At 42.3% G+C, this 18,281-nt stretch overlaps 1 protein-coding gene across 9 annotated transcripts in view; it reads right to left on the bottom strand.

The window, feature by feature from the left end:
* The window catches only part of LOC108884052 (calmodulin-binding transcription activator 1), a 51,426-nt gene that overhangs the window by 28,745 nt on the left and 4,400 nt on the right, over positions 1-18,281 (bottom strand). For all 9 annotated transcript variants that reach the window (XM_018677684.2, XM_018677690.2, XM_018677688.2 and 6 more), the window contains exon 3: positions 14,960-15,063. In XM_018677684.2, the coding sequence (XP_018533200.1) occupies positions 14,960-15,063 (104 nt within the window). The remainder of the gene's footprint in view (positions 1-14,959; positions 15,064-18,281) is intronic.

Below are 18,281 nucleotides of genomic sequence, written 5' to 3'. Positions count from 1 at the left end.
ACTGTTCCCAACACACACCTATTCCTGTCTGTCTGTGTGTGAGAGAAAGTGAGAAAGAGAGAGAGTTACTTAAGAAATATCTAACAAAGCAGAGAGCATGAGTGGGAAGTTAGATTGGAGTGAGCGATGCAGTTGGGGAAATCAGCCTCCCACTCACGCATCACTGAGACCATCTCCCTCCAAGAAACTGGTGGCATGTACAGAAAAGCAGACAGACAGACACACATATATACACACACACACACACACACACACACACGCATCAACACGCACTCACATGCCTCAGGGAGATTTCCAGAGGAGGGAGGGGGAGAGGGAGGGGTGGGGGGTCGCCTACACTGCAACAGACTTATCCAGGAGCTTTCCCCAGGGAGATTCCGTTATAGTGTCTATGTGTCTAAGTGTGTGTGTTTGTGTGTGTGTGCTTATGTGTGCGTGCGTGTGAACATGCACGTCTGGAGCCTAATGATGAGCATCACCCCGACAGAGATCTGGAGAAAACAGAGTTGTCTGTAAACTGGAACTGTCACATCCATTCGAAGTGCCTCAAATGAAGGCTGCCGCTGGTTCTCACCACAGCCATCATTTGGCATTGAACAGCTTATTTTGGCGGCACGAGGAGGTAGCAAACTGAAGTGTCCTTTTCAACTACAGAATCCCTTTTCCGCCTTTCTCCTTGAGCGCAGTAAGCCTTGTATACATATATGGGGTGGGGGTGGGGGGGAACTGCATTAGCATTATCAGGGGAGGTCTGCTGATGCTGTAATTTGTTCCAGAGCACCTCCACCGGTTCTCTCCTTCCCAGAACAACCCTGTCAGTGTCTGACGTTGACAGACACTCTATCCAAAATTGCCTCCCGTTTTTATTATTTTATTTTTCTGCAAACTACAGGCTTCTCTGTGTTTTTTTTTTTTTTTTTTTTTGATCTGGAGCACTACCTCCGCCATCGTTCAACCCACAATGTATTGATCACTGTCTATTTTTGAGCAAGGCTCATCATGTAGATTAATCTTAACAATGACAATTTTACTCTAAAACCTATATCATTATACAATTTCATTTGAACTGTAATAATCAATAATCCATTAGAACTGAGAGGTGCCTGTGGGCATGTCATTATCCACAGTTGTTGACAGAAGCGTGACAGGGCTGATCTCTCAGCGTCTCAGTTTAAACAGTCCTGAGTGACCTCTAAAATCGGCAATGTCATGGAGCAGTGGCTGCTTTTCTGAAGACTCCAAACTTGAGATCACATTGCAGAGGGAGAGATGAATACAGATTATGTCGTGTTACGCTTTAAGCCGATGTAAATGACGTGAAGTCTATTGTAAACCAGAGCAATAATGTCTTGTTTGCACTATGTTCCTCTAACCTGGCTAATTAAAATGTGTAGCCCTCAACAGAAAGAGAGCCAGACAGTGAGTTACGACAAGGATAATTTTGTTCTGTTCTAGCCACACAATAACATTTCATCAAGTCTATTGTAAACCAGAGCAATAATGTGTAGTTTGTATTATATTCCCAAACTGCCTCACTCCCCACTGTGTGTTACTTTCAACAGCCTTTATATTACCTCCACTGGCTAATACAACTGCTTAATGCTGTTTCCATAACAACTGTTGCAAAGCCCCTGATCAGAATTCCTCTCAAGCTTGCCTTGTGTTTATCATATAAACACCTCATCACAGACTGGGCAACACACACACACATGCACGTCCATGGACATAAAAGACTTGTACACACATGCATACAAAGGGGCCGTCTATTAATACACAAAGTCGCTTGTATGGAAAAATAAATAAATAAAAATAAAACTTGTCCTGGCTTTCTCTGTCTCTCTCCTCTTGTTCTCTCGGTGACACATACACAGCATGGACAAACACACACACACACACATTCAGTGCTGGTCTGTCATTGGAGGACAAAGTCTGACCTTCAGCCGAGACCAGCCCCTGTCACCTGGTTGGGAGAGAGACATGCACGTCACATTCATCTCTGTCACACCGCAACTCTCACAACATTCACACACACATATGCACAAACACACACACACTTGGACATACATGCCAACACAAAAAAACACACCTCCCATGTCAAAATGACCACATGACGGGGTGCACAGGCATTAACGAATGTATACATACATACACACACACACACACACGACCCCAGAGAGGCTTGATCTCAGAAGAGTTTGTGTGTGGCTGCTGCTCATGTGAGTGACGGCTTTATAATGAAATAGTCGCTCTCCCCTCTCCTTCACTCTTTCACTCCCTCATTCCCTCTCCTCTTGGTTTGACCTCTTCACCCCCCCCCCCCCCCCCAACCTTCTCTCCTCAATCCAGCTCACCCACCTCCCTCTTTTTTCTATCTCATTTCCCTCTCATCTCTCGTTCACCAATATATAGAAGTCCAAATGGTGAAGGTGGCTACACACACGCGTGCGCGCCGCATGGAAAGTAGCACAAACTTTTTTAGAAGAGACCCGAGAACGAGGAAGAGTCAGCTCCAATCCACTGAGGGAACATCAATCATATTTTTCTAAGACTTCCCTTCTCTTGCGCACCTTACCTGCCCTCTTATTCCTGTCTTGTATTTGCATTTGAGGGCCCCCTCTCTCTCAGCAGGGGGACCAACACATCAAAGACGGCAACAGGTGTGTGGTGTCAAACACAATGCCAGGACCCTTGCCGCGCTAGGGCGTCTTGGATAAAGCCTGTCAGAGTCCTCAAAAACTCCCACAAAAGTTAACCAGGAAAAGGTGCACTCCACAGACACACACACACACACACACACATAAAAAATCTCTAATGACAAATGTGTGTTTGCCAGTGGGAGGTGGAAGAAGACAGAGAGAGTGAGAGAGAGGGTGGGGGGGGCCCTCAATGAAGGAGTCTCCGGTGGTTGTGTTAACCCCTGATGCCTCATCTCACTGTGAGTCATTCTGCCCTCCGAGGCTCGTCTCTGCTCTCCTATTGTTGATGTTATTGTTATTGAGGAGGTTTGGTATGCTAAGAAGAGAGAGCAACAGAGAGAGATAGAGAGGCATGGAAAGAAGGAGAGAGAGAGAGGGAGAGAGAGGTAGTGGGAGAGACAGAGAGAGAGAAAAAAAGAAATAGTGTGTGCCACCTCTCATTGGCATAAATACTTGTTTACAACAAGACATAAATTGGCACCCTGTCAGTCAGTCTCTCTATTTCTCTCTCCTCTAACTCTCTTACTCTATTTCCTTCACTGTCTCTATCTGCAGCTCTCTCTCTTCTTCTCTCCCTCTGTGCTGCTAAGCGTATTACAACACTCCCTGGTTCAGCCCTCTCTCATTACCATATTCTAATTACATTCGTTAAGGGGAGCATTTGGGAGTTTAATGAATAAATTTGAAAGATGGGTCTCCGTGGCGATCTTTAGGTTTGTCTCCTCCTCAACCAACTAAGGATGGGAGCATATGTGTGTGCACACGTGTGTGTGTGTATTTGTGTATGAGGTTGTGCACCAGTTCAGTATGTGTGTGAGCTCTTGGTAAATATCATCGTCTTTCCATTTCAGAAGAAACAAACAAATCCAGTTAACTGCTGGAGCTCACGTGGAGTTCTCTCTATATAAATAAATAAATTTAAAAAATCAATTCTGAATTCTGTTTGTCTCCACCAAATAAAGATTTCATGTCATTTGTTTGTTGTTTAAAAAAAACACTTGGAGCCACCCATGTTGAAGCCATGCATATTTAACTCTCCTCAAGCCTCAAAAACAAACTGCCAAAGACAAGCATCAAATTACAGATGTACAAATTGTCTGCAATCTCGGGCTCATCTTCTCTCACTGACAACAGACCTGGAGGCTTCATGCTATGAGATGGGCAGGTGGAGTTAAAACAATCATAAGCAAAAGTAAACATTAAAGGTTATCAGCCCTGCTCTAGTGACTGGCTTCCACTGTTGTGCAGTCTGATCTGTCTCTGCCTAGGACGAGGCCCCGGGCTATAGACCTGAATAGACTGTTAGTATGGGCCCTGCACTCACTCTTTCAGGGTATTGCAAAATGTGATATATGGTTTAACAGAGGAGTCCCAAAGGCATTCCCAATTCTGATGTTTGCCAAGCTTGTGCGCCAATGAGTCAAGGAGCGAAAGAGCAAAATTCACCTTTTGTTCAGAAATAGAATTTTTTAAAAGCTAACAAAATGATGCACTTTTACTTGGCCAGTTGCCATTGATTACAGACAATTAAACGGCACCACAAGCAAAAGAACAAAGACACAGAATCTAATTTAACCCCTTCCCCACAGGATACACTTTTAGCGCGACTGCACTTGATTAAAATGATGCTATTTTCTTCTTTGGCTAAATACATTATTTTTGAAATCCCAGAAAGGATTTACTCATTTTCCTGTTGACTTGAACAGAGTCATAACCACAAATCAGGAGTCAGCAGAATTTGGGCAGTGTCTGGAACTTCTTTATTGCATCTTGTGGTAAAAAGTATGGATTTGTTTCATTTGGAATTCAGCTTGAAGTAGACCGATCCATTTTAAAATTTCTTCATGACTTTAACTCAGCTGAAAACACTGCATGAAGGCCAGGCTGTACTCATCCACAGCTAAGAAAATGCACGAACAGTGAGATGCTGTAAGTGATGAGCATAATGCTGTGCCATTAATAGTTCATAAGTGTATGGTATACTCTATCAATAGATGCAAAGGGGCTCCTCTTCACAGTATATTTACAGTGATGATGCACTGCACAAGGTAGAGCCCGGTGTCATCACCCTGCCTTGAAGTGCTGTGACTCACACTGTGGGCGCCGAAGTATGTTAGCTATCTTTAAACGTCTATATAATGTAAGATACACATATATAAATACATAACAGAAGGGGAGAGGAGAGTATAGGCAACATTTTTACAGTTAAAACTAAACAGCAGCCATATCCATTTGTTGCCTACGGGAAACTATCACAACCTTTGGGAGACATTTGTTTGCTTAAATCTGACTGTTTTCATTCATTAAATGAGTGTAGCTCTGGCAAAGCCATTTAATAATTGCTCTAATTTAATGCACTTTTAGAGATCGAGGGGGAGACAGACATCAGTCATTGCCAGCTGGGCTGTCCTGGTAACTTTCCACCTCATATGAACTGTAATGGACTGTGACTTTCTAGTTCAACATGCAGTGACACCTTAGAGCAGACAGAGACCAGAGCTTAAGAGTCTCACAGAGAAAGCGATGCTGATGTTGTGCATTGTAACGTTAAGACTCGCTAGCTGGCAAGCTATGTAAACACACATACTGCCAGTACGTATATGCTGCCAACAAGAGGTAATTACGCAGTTAGGCTTAACACTAGGTAATACCTGTTTTTGGGCTGGGAAATCTTGGCGTTTGCCATGTTTTTTTTTCCTGTTTGCTGGAGTAGTGGGCTAACACTAACCAATAGATAATAATCACATTTTTGGGACAGAGTGATTTGGCTCCAAGTATTAAAGAGGAAATTTAGAGGAAGACTGTGATACTGTTAGCAAAAACATTCACAGTCAAACACCCAAAGGAATGACTGAACACTGTTCTCAATCTCTGTCACTTGGCCAAGATGCTAGTGAGACAAGTGAGATGCTCTCCCTTCCATGTTAGGTGTTTATCATCCCCACCACCACTCGCCGCTTTATACTGTACATTCAAACAATTAAATATATGCACTGTCAGTATGCAAATGCGGCATCAGTATCCCTTATATAGCTGCCTCCTTAGAGTACAAGATGATGGATGATATATTACAGCTGAGCTGGTCTTAGACTAATGACACAGCTGCATTACAATACACAATTTAGTACACAGCTAATATTGTATATGTAGAGAGACAGAACATACTCACACACGCACACACGCACACACAAATGCCACCTTGTTTAATCCCCCAGGAATCGGTGAAATTTGATTACCGTGACTTTTACAAACACACTCCATATGAGAGTAGACATTCCATACATCAGCAGGAGGGAGGAGAGAGGAAGAAGGGGGGAGGAAGAGGAGAACAGCGAGAGGGAGACGTGGAGAAATAAAACTGCAGTTTGAGAGGTGAAAACACCAGATACACACCGTCCTCTCCTGAGTGGAACTATTCAGATACCATAAACCCAAACTGAATGTGAAAGACCACGCACATACTGCACGGACTACCTCACCCTACGTCTATTACGGTAAAAGCAGGGAACTGTATATTTACCAGTAAATGTATCCATCTCCCAGGGTAAATCTTGTGAATGTGTACATTTCCAGGATAATGTTAGTGGAAAATGCTTGTCAGCGCACCATGAGATTCACAGTTCTCTCACTATGTTTTGTTGTGGATATGATGTAGTTGGCAGCAAGTTTACCCCTTTGGCTCGGCTCCTGTAATAAACTGAGATCTGTGAGACAATGGAGACCCAATTGAAGAACATTATAAAATCAGAGAAAGAGCCAAAGGTAAAACTTTTGCTTGGCAAGTTTTCATACATGCCATCATATTTGACCTGCATCATACCCTGATTATTGTATGAGGTTGGAACACAATTGAAGTCTCTTTTTTTTGGCACATATGCCTCTTTATATTTGAAAAAGCAGACATCGTGTACTTTTAGATTCCTAGTTTATTTTACACACGTCTGCTTCAAAATTAAAGTCTTTAATTGTGTCTTTAAAAGGTTTACTAAAACAAAACTCCATGAGGCCAAAAACGTGTTGATGAACACTGTTCAGAGTGTGCAGTAAACACGGCAGGAGAGCTCCACACTAATATGACTTCTCAACTCATTAACAGGGAAACACAGACATTAAGAGATTTACCTTGAGAAATGCTACTGGTGAACGTTAAACATTAACCAACTCTGTGGCTGATAACTCACATTTACTACTCAATATTCATATTTACTATTCCCTGCATACACATCTGCGTTATCAAATCAAATAAACAGTGAGCAAACTGATAATGAGTGAGAAGAAATTAAAGTGTTCTGAAACCACCACAGCAAGTTGACATTTTTCATTACTATGCTGTATTTTTGTGCATTGATTTTTCTCTGACAACGCAATTTTAACGACCACATAATCTTACCAGATTTAATTAAAAATAGAGAGTACAGCCTGCAAGTGGCCATTAGTGGGCTGGAGCGTATGAGGCCGACACAGTCAGACCCGTGCAATATCACATCAACAAAACTGACAATTTGACCTCACAGCAACTTTATAAAGCACAAATCAAATACGGTCTGATACACTTTGCAGCCACTTTGCAAACAGGTATGTGAAGCTTTACTGTTTTGGTATTAAATATTTGGGCTTGCACATTTTTACTGACAACCTCACATTTGTGTCTTGTACAAATGTTTACATGTCTTAAGTGTCTGGATTAACTACGAGGTAGGCACTTTTAAAACTTTACAGAGGCAACTCTGCATGGAAAACAGAAGCGTGTACTCACTGGGGAACATCCTAAATATTTGTGCAAATTGTGGTTTATCTAACTTTGAGCATATAAATGTGTTGCAGTAGAAATAAGAGCGCCTTAACCATAATCAGTCTAAATACGTCAGGTGTAAAAATTCTGTAGAGACACGACATCAACATTATGCCTGCAACAGCTAAAAAAATTGTAAAAATAGATTAATGCTGTCAGTGCAGAAATGAAACCACAGGAATGCACATTGAATTCATGTTGAGTCAAAGAATTTGAAGGATAGGCTGCAGTATAGAAGTCACTGATCAATATGTTAGCAGTTTTTTGTATAGTGCAATTATCTGGCTGATGTATTTTCAGAGAGGCTTGGCAGAAAAATCTGAGAGATTTTAAATATATCCACAAAACATGTGACATAGAGGAAAAGCTGTTAAACAGTTTGAACAGAAGGTAGGCTACAGTTTCACATCTATCTATCCTTTATTTCCACACTGGAGCCGTAGCTCCAGCCCACTATTGCTGGTAGACAACTCCGTAATCATTATACAACAGCAAAGCAGTATAAATTGTCTGTAAAAACCTCTCAGATGACTCATGTAGAACTCATGCAGTCTCAGGTGTCCACAGATATGCTCGGTGCATACTTATCATATGAATTTACAGTATAATAATAATTGCATGTGCAGAGACTGCCACAGAATGAGCATTAGCAATTGAGCGCAAGTAAAAAAGTGTCGGGGCATCAGATTAGCGCTATGTGTGCAGATCACAAAAATACATACGCAAACTTGGAATAAAGAGTTGTACAAATATGGTGAGATGGATTTATAGATATTCTGAAATTGTTTCTTATTTTTGAGTACAACATAGTGAGCTGAACCTGCAGTATGAGGGGAAAAAAAGATGTTTGACTGAACCCTACCTTCGTAAAACATGAGCAGAGAGTATGAAATATGTATTGACTTTAGAAATCCTGAACAAGGCATATTCCTTTACAAGTCTCTAAGCTCCAGATATTATCAAGTCAGAAAACGAAGAAGCGAAAGAAAAACCCTCATCAAAATAAATAGGGTTCCAGCACCTGTGGTGCTTGATTTACAGTCTGATGCTTTGTTGATGTCTCACTCTTATTTGGGGATGTAAACATGCAAAATTGCCTTATGCTGCAGTAAAATACATTTGACTCCTAAAGGCCTTGCAAAGTCTGAGGAGCAGAAAGTTATCAAAGTTAAATAAAATTATAAAGTTATCGAGACAAAGCTATACACATACAGTACAAGTTCTCAAAATAGGAGTATGAAGACCATCTGCGTGTGTGTGCACATGCGCACACATACACATTTTAATGCTTTATTTGTCTCCAATGAATTAAATCTAATTTACAGAGGACACAGATATTACAGAGGTTCTATGTGGGGACATTTAAGGATACAAAAAGAATTGTCTCCGCTGCACAGCCCAGCTCCTTATTACAGCAGACACTGCTGGTCATTCAATTCTTTTTGGTCGGGCTTGGAATCTAACAGGAAGTTAAAACGCAAAGACACACTCAAAGACACACACATGAAGGCAGGCATACACAAACGAGCTAAGGCACGTACACAACACCCCCACATTCGCAGTCACACAATCCCACTGTTTAATATATTTCTATGTCTCCAGTTAACAATATTTTGTGTCAAATTATAGTGGGCAAGATAAATAGTGGGTCTGTGCGACATGGAGAAAATAGAACAGGAGGAAAATGTGGGGCTTCCAGTTGGGTAGGAGGAGAGGAGAGGAAAGGGGAAGAGAAGAGAAGAGGAGAGGAGAAGAGAGGAGAGGAGAGGAGAGGAGAGGAGAGAGAAGAGACAACACTAACTCCTACCTCAGACACCTGGCTTTCCATGACTAGACTTGTAAAACCTGGTTAATCCCAGCCCCTTGTGAACCTGGTTGTGCTGAAATATCTGCATGACTGAAACACACTGAAATACTGATCCCAACAATCTATGCGGCATCTACAGTCCCATTTGCAAATGAAAAGCTTGCGGGATAATTACATGTATCAACACGGAAATTACATTTATGAACAGAGTGAATCTAATTAATTCTTTGCATTGCTTCACATTCGGTTCATACTGCCAGTTCGGTCAGCAGGACAGTATGGATGTCTGGAGTTCAAGCGGAAATGGAAGTCAAAACAGACACAAAATGACGTTGGGTGTTAATTGGGCTATGCTTGGCTCAGAGAGAGATGGAGAGATAGACAAAGAGGAGGGGAAAAAGAGAGAGAGGGAGGGAGGGAGAGAGAGAGCCTGGAGGACTAATTAGTGATTATAACTTGGCGCTCTCCAAACATAAAATATTTCTCAACCCAAAAGACAGAGGAATGATTAAAAATAAAAGAATAGGAATCAAACACAAGGAGCTGTGCAACACCCCTCTGGTATTGTGTATGTGTGTCTCTGTGTGTGTATATACATATGTGCATGCATGTGTGCACGAGTGTGAGTGTGTGCGTTGGCTTTTTTGCCCCCTCATTAAACCATGCTTTACTCTGGTAAACGGCAACAGCACAGAGCTCAATGTCAACTGGAGAGGTTACAGCCATAGGCAGGCTCTGGGACACACACACACACACACACACACACACACACACATACATACATACACACACACACACACACACACACACACACTGACACGGATACACTTAGTCTCTCTAGAACATGTTATCTAACGAATGCATGAAGAGCACACCCATTTCATTTACAAATGAAACTTTCGGTAAGTTTCCAAAGGCACGGTACTTTTGTCTTTGTTCTGACACGGACGACAAAATGGAGAGTGTCAGCCAGAGCCAGTGTGAGCTGGACATTAGCAATTCACACATCAAAGTCATAAATCAAGGGCACCCTTCACCACAGTATAAATGGAACATGGAGGCCTGAGACTGTGTGCTAACTGTATTGCTCTGGGTTCCCATAATGGATCCATAGTATTTTTTTAGTCTGGTAACTGACATTTAACGTCACCAGTCCTGTGTAACTTCCTTCCCACACACTTCTCCTGCTCACGTTTTACCTACAGGGAAAAAAATGGGAAACATCTCCACAAAGAAATGTAGAAATACATTGCATGCATATTTAATTCAATGTATCTATTTAATGGTTCACAAACAACAATAATGACATGAATAATAAATTAAACATTCACACACACACACACACACACACACACACAGAGCTTTGTGTGGGCTAGAGATTGGAGCTCACAAAAGCTGAGATGCCACAGCATGCTGCACAGGTGAGCGTGAGCAAGTCCCTGACATTTTTTCTTGAGATTTAGAGCTTTTGTCCTTCACCAATTGTTCCTTTTTTTTTGTCTGTTGTACATGTTTGGCAGACATACAGACGATGTCACGACGTCTCTAAAATAAATAAACGCCGTTTGAGTCACACATGCAACATTGATCATACCATTAGGAGGAATACGCACATACGCACACACACACACACACAAACACACACAAACACACACATACACCCAATCTGTTACCATGGCAACACCTACCCTTGATGCACACGCGCGCGCGCGCACACACACACACACACACACACAGGAGGCAGATGGGGCAGCAGTCTAAAATGTATATGCTTTTTGATCTGTTTCTCATTCAGGCAATCATGTTGGTGTCATGCAGCGGCACAGCCAGACATGAGCGTGTGTGAACTGTCAACAAGCTGCCTCCACACCATACAGCTACCAATATATCACTATGTGACGAGAACGGAGCTCCACAATAAAACACTGCATGTTTCATATCATATTATTTCATACCATTGATACCAAAACAATGCCTTTTCCTCACGCTCACTTTTTTGCACCCGTGCAGTTGGGCGCCATGTAGAGCAGACTCGCACGCAGAGGCACTGGGGCACAGACGGCTGTCGTCTGTGTGATGTACTGAAGTCTGTACCAACCCGTTTGACAGTTGCATCATTTGAATCATGGTGGGGGGGCTGCTCTGAAGTAGAAGCCTTTAAAAATGCACATTAGATAGTGCAGCAACGTGCACATTCACATAGCATGTGCGTGCACATTTCACAGTTTGCATTTAATCTTTCTAAAGGGAATTTTATTTGTTATTCAGCTCAGACTGGCCTCTTAAAATATGAGTCAGGATGTCAAGGGTCCCCGCAAGAGTAATCATATGTTTTCATGAGCTTGAATCCCAGGACCAGAACTAAAGTTTGTCTTTGTCTAGATTCAGGAAAGTTTGGTAGCCTCCTTATTTCAGCGCTCCAAAGATTTCACTGAAACCAAACAAGTCACTCCCGATGGATGGATAAAACAGACTCTACCATCAGTCTGTCCACCTGAGAGTGGTTTGTTATCTAAAACTAGTCTATAGTCTATTACCATGGACAGATACACATACACCCCCAATCTATTATTGAACAAAAGGCTCACGCCTCTGCTCAGCCCTTCAGGGAGGAATCCATCCCTCCATCCCAGAATAATTTCACACATCAGTAGGTACACAAAAGAGAGAGAGAGGGAGGAAGAGAGGGAAGGGGAAGGAAGAGAGGAGAGGACAGAGAGAAGGAGGAGGAGTGGACGGGGTAAAAATGTATGGGGTCACAGCTCAGTGCTCGTGGGAGGCCAAGGTGTTGGGGAGAGTCATGCGTGACAAAACAGAGATCAGAGGATCATATGCAATTGGGCAGATGTGCAAGAAGGCAAACACACATACATGTGCGCACGCACACTCAGATAACCACACATACTTGCACAGATATACAAATGCCAAGAAAAAGGTGAGAATAAGGACATATCAGATGAAGACTTGTAAAGATTGGGTCTGACTTAATCAGGGGCATCCAAACACAGAAAAGTAATCTCTTTATCTACCGCATTCTGCTCTTCTTATTCACACACACACACACACACACACACACACACACACACAAAGGATAATCCTAATTCTAAATGCAGACATGTATAAACAGCATCCAGAAACCCAGCACCCAAACAGCGAGGACGATGAAACACAAAAAGCAATTGTGGATTTCCTTATGTATAAGCATATGGGAATGAAAAATTCAATGTAAACCCACAAAAGTATACATATACACCCAAATACAGACACACACACACACACACACGTGTCTATACACTGAATAATTACTGGGCGTTATCAACACACTATTTGTCAAAAGCACATTGCCACACTGAATGAGCAATATCCAGACCAGAACAGTATTATATTTTAAGCTAACACACACACACACATTGAGGGGATGCAACTGAATAAATAAATTGATTCAAGTTTGACAGCTGACTTGACAGCTGATGGCTGATTGGTCTGGAAATCCCACATAAAACTGTATTATATGGTGGACTTACACACCCTACATGTGTATAAAATTTGATGACCAATGATGATTTCAATTTTCAATATGCTGCTGAGGAAAACTACTCTACTTCTTGCAATGTCTGCAATACAGACAGATAAAAATCAACAAACACAGAAAAAAAATCAATACTTTTGTTGCAGCAGCTACAAAATAATCAACCACAATAATCTGGAGTCCTGCATATCCCTGACAGATACACTCACACGCATAGTAAGAGACACATACACAGACTGAAATACATACATGAGCTAGATGCACAGCGAGCATCCCACTATGAAAGCACCACGCAAAAGGAGCAGCAGACACAATGGAGTGTTTAAGTATGCAGGAAACTTTATGCCTGGGTGGAAGAGGAGCTTTGAAGGAATCCGCTGAGGGACACCCAACCTCCCCCTGAACTGAGCCTGTACCTCCTCATCAGAGAGAGAGAGAGAGAAAGAGAGAGCGTCATGGCGAGAGAGAGAAAGAGAGAGAGAGGGGGGAGGAGAGGAAATGAAAGATAAAGATGGAGAGGATGAGATGGTGAGTTGAAAGGGAGACTTATGGAGAAAAAGAGGGAGAAAGGGCAAGAGAGGGGGCAGCAACAAGGTGCTCTGGTCTGGTCCCTGCGCCTTGTGCACAATTGCTCTTGGTTAGGCTGATGAGTGGAAGTCCCTAACCAACAGCGGTCACGTTGTTCTGAACTGTACACACACACACACACACTACACGTACACATACACATACACATACACACACACACATACACACACACACTGCCTATTCATGTGAGCACACTGTTCAGTAGGCGCCGTGCTTAACTCCCAGTATGACCTTCATTGAGATGGATTGCATGAAAAATGTAATGACTTTCCTGAGAGAAAAACCACAGGCCAAATCAGCTTTGCATTGCATAATAATGCTGGAGTTGGTAATCAATAACACAAACACACAAACACACATCCATAATGGAGTGCACAGCCTGCACATGGAGAAAATGTCCTCGCAGAGGCCAACCACATCACAATGGATGGAGCAAACCACCAGTGGAGAGTTGTGCAATGCATAAACAAGGAGCTATTGACGATAAATGCCTGCATCCATTTCCACCCATCAAACACTTCCCTAAACTAACAGCTTAAGTCTGGAACAACATGCAACTCTGTAAAGCTTTTCACACCCCAAATGTTTAGCGCAGGGTTATCTTTGGCCCTGAGTAAAGGGTTGTCCCAACCTAATTTGGCCCCGTTTTACATTGTACCACTTAGCCAGCAGCGGAATTTAAGTTATCTATTGTTCGTGCTGCAAATGTGATGCTAATTTTGGCCAGAGGGCAAACTCAGCCCCACATTAATGAGTGGTAGCTGTGTATTTGAGTGCAAACTTCAACAGTTGGCGCATAAGAAAAGTTTGGTTAAGTATAGGTTAACACTGAGTAAAGTGAGGTGCAAAGAGCCCTAAAGTTACTTAAACTGAACTCACTTTTATGATCAAGTCCTCTGGGTGCATGGTCACTGCTTTTGTTGTTTATACCTCACAGACAGCTTTTCATTTTTTCCTCTGTTTTTTGTTTTGGAGGACAACATTACACATCGTAAGCAGAGCATCGTTTTCACACATACCGCAAAGCAGAAAAAAGCAGCTAGGTGCAGAAATGTGCCACACATTTAACAGCTTTCTGTGGTTGCGTAGCAACAATGTAGATAACAATCTTTATCCTACTGACCATAGGTCTTTTGAACCCAGTAACCCCCAGCAGTGGAAACATTCAATCTGTAGCTTCATTTCTTCTTTCTTAGCCTCTAAGTCCTATAGTTTTAGACCCAGGAGTCCCTGATCCCTGCGCCTTAAACCAGAGTTGTTTGGATTAGAAAGCGAAATAGACAGCAACATGCCAAATGGAATGTACAGTCAGTGGGATTTTGGCTGGGAGCTCAGGTTGTTGTTTTTTTATTTCCTAGTGTCACAGTTTTAGGGTCCCATAATGAAAAGCTGCCATTGTGTTTGTTTACCTCCTCTTCATCTCTCAATGTGACATTAGCTAGAGATGCGTCACCAGTAAAAAAAAAACAACAACAACAACAACAAAAAAACACTGAGTTCATCTCTCTGTCACAGATATTTCCCGCTTGAGTGTGTTTCATTCTCACCTCGTTGGTGTTCCAGCGATGGCGCTCCTTGGGCAGAGAGGAACATTTGGGTAGACACTCTAGCAGCTTCTTAGGAAGGTAGATCTTCAACTGGCCTGGCTCATCTGGAGCGGGGTGGGTGGGGGAGGACAGGGGGTGAAGATAAAGGAAGATAAATGAGGGATGAGTAGGAAGAGGAGAGAAAATTTCTCTCCAATGTCTCAGACACAGAGACATTGCGAGAGGAGAATACCAAAAATGTATCCCACCATCTCTGGGATCTGGCTGAATAAAATCATAACAAACTTTTATTGTGTAGCATTTCTAATGGCTTAATGTGACCTTAAGTAAGTGAATTTACAAAGAGATTTGTTCAGGCCTGAAGGACAGGAGCTTTAATTAATTTTGTTAAAAGAAAATTTGGTCTATCCCGTATTTGATCTGTAATAACTTTCAGTGAATTCAGAATCAGAAATATAGCTGAGGATTTTTGGCATAGCAGTGAAAGGAGATGTCAGGCTGATATTTTTGTACAGCAAGTACATTTCAATTGCAAACAATCTTTGTTTGATATTTCCACATCATCTCTAAAAAAAAGTGTGTCTCATTATATTTTACTCACTTATGGGTGATTCACAGTGATGTAGATATGTAAGGCTGATAAGTTTCTCCATCAAGGTGCACAATGCAAACAACAGTTAAGTGTGCAGTGTGCAGAGGGAGTGGCGGTGCACTTATTTTTGGACAGCAGGTGGAGGTGCACAGCGCACCTGAGGCCCTCCCAGAGTCAGATTTGGATTAAGAAGAAGCCATTATCATACATTATCCGTACATTTGGGGTTGGTTACAATCACAGCCAATCACATGGGCATCTCTTATCCCCTTTAAAAGCAATGCTCTCCCCACAGTGTTATACAGACAGTTCAGTAATGGAGTAGAGACTCTGGGCTAGCTCCTCCTGAGAGGAAACTAATATTCTTCAACGGGAGCTGGAGAGTTGCAAGTTCAAATACATAACAGCACAAATGCTGCTATGGGCAGGTGATGTTTAATTTGAAGTTTAAATCATGTTCCTGGACATGCTGAAAGTCCTCAGAGGACCAAGTTTTCTGTGAGTAATGATGCACTATTTTATTTAGAACCAACTCCTCAACCACAGGTGAGGCAACAGGGGTTGGTAAAAAAAAATGGTCACCTTTCACCTCCTTGGCATCATTGCCTTGAAGAATGAAGTCTGGTGATATTTCATATTTTTGTTACTATCTACACACCCAGCAATCACTTGATACTGCCAACAAGTACTGTCTGTGTAACCCAAAGTCTAATAGTGCATGTTTCTCTGCCATAAACTTTTACTATTCAAAAACTACTAAAAACACATCAGTGAGCCACACCGTTGCACTAAGTGACATGTTCCTTCATTATGATGAATACAGGCACTGTGGTTTATTTTGAGTAAATCCCACATACACCATTCTGCTGCCGGAAATACTCACTTATACACCAAATCCACAGCTGAAAAATGAGCCCCTGTTTGAGTAACATTTGCTAAAAGCTACAGTGCCCAGCTGGTTTGAGAAACTGCATTTTTTTTAAAAATGTAACTATATATTTGTAACCTGTTTTTAAAGATTTAAGTCTTTCGGAACTATGGGGCTTAAGGCTGCAGAACCACGAGCAGGACAGGGAAGTATTGACGTATTGAGAAATAGACACATTGTTGATTTTAGTCTTTTCAAGTGATTTGTTGACAATAACAAAGCTAGCCTTATCCTAATTGTTTTTTTTTCAGTGTAATGTGATGTGACTACTGGTGGAAGAATGTATAATAAAACAGACAAATAAACATGAATAATAGAGGTTTGTTTAGTTTTGAAGAGAGCTATAAGAGTGCAAAGCCACCAAAACTACATGGTGCTGCCAGATTACCCATGAAACTGCCCCTACTGTGCCTCTCCTCCTCCCATTGCAGCGCATAGAGAATCACCAGTATTGAATAGGTGCTGGTAAGGAAAAAAAATCCCACTGTGCCTCAGGAAAATACCACTTCACCAGCGCAAAGCATCTGCACCAAGATAGAGCCCTGTATGTGTGTGTGTGTGTGTGTGTGTGTGCCTGTTTGTGAGTGTGTGCCCAACGGGTGTGCCGCTCAGAAGTCAAAGAGAGCAAGCACTCAAAGGTTATTGATAAGCATTTGAGTAGAGGGCGTCCATTCATGACTCCCCTGGGAAGATAGGAATTATACTCTACCTGAGGGCAGACGACAGAGCGAGAGTAAAAGAGAGATAGGTGGGGGGGGGGGGTCAGAGCAGGGAGACAGAGAGAGAGGCAGGGAGACAATGAGCCACAGAGAGACAGTTAATGAAAAAAAAACTTTGAGAGAGAAGAATCAGAAAGTACGAATTTTGCAAGGACAGGAGATGAAACAAGGTAACACAAAGAGAGGAGAGTATTGTGTGAGGACATGAGTGGGGTCTATGCGGGTGTGTGTGTTCATGTGAGTGCGTAGGTGTCTGAGCATGTGAGTGTGTGTGTTTGTGTCAGTAGGAAGTGTGTTCAGGCACGTATGCTCCCCCTAATCAATTATGCATTTATTAATAGAAGGCCTGAGAAGACAGAATTTCAAACAGCTGAACGGTGCAGCAGCTTAGTTAAACAGCTGAATGGTGCAGCTTAGTTAAAGCCTAATTTCTTTTTTAGCAGCACTCCAGCCTCTCTGCTATGAATGCCAATCAGCGTTTAAACCCCACCCCTCCTGGCTATAACCCCCTCCCCTCCCCCTGCTGTTCTGAAGAATTCTCATCAGAGCCTCGCCTTTGAAATGTACCAGAACCACCACATCAAACAAGCCCGTAGCACATGCGTAGGCACACACACAAACACCCGAGCGCACACACACACATGCACGCACGCTCATACATGCAAACAGACACCCACATACACATGCAGTGCCTGCCGATCAAAGACCATACATCACAGTTGTCCCAGAGTGGCTTTTTTTTTTTTTTAACCAGTGACCTTGGTACTGAAATCCCTTTCAAAGCACACCTTCATGGACACGACCATCATCTTAACCTATCCTTACATTTGCTCTCCCCGCTGACAAGAAATGGAAGACCAACTTTGCAGATTTTGTTGAATGCTGATGAGCTTTTTACACCCCAAAGAGTTGTATCTTGTATTTCTAACAATCCTGAACCGGAGAATGTGTCCCTGTTTTAAAAAATTCAGCCCGGGTACTGTCGCAATCGTCTTTTCCATCTGTTCCAAATGGCTCTCGGTGGAGCTGTTCTGTGGTGTGACATGGGGCAAAAACTTCTCTTTTGTTTCTGGCTACCCAGGA

This window comes from Lates calcarifer, linkage group LG12 (genome assembly GCF_001640805.2).
Source record: "Lates calcarifer isolate ASB-BC8 linkage group LG12, TLL_Latcal_v3, whole genome shotgun sequence".
Classification (NCBI taxonomy): Eukaryota; Metazoa; Chordata; class Actinopteri; family Centropomidae; genus Lates; species Lates calcarifer.
This window is presented reverse-complemented; position numbering and strand designations above follow the sequence as displayed.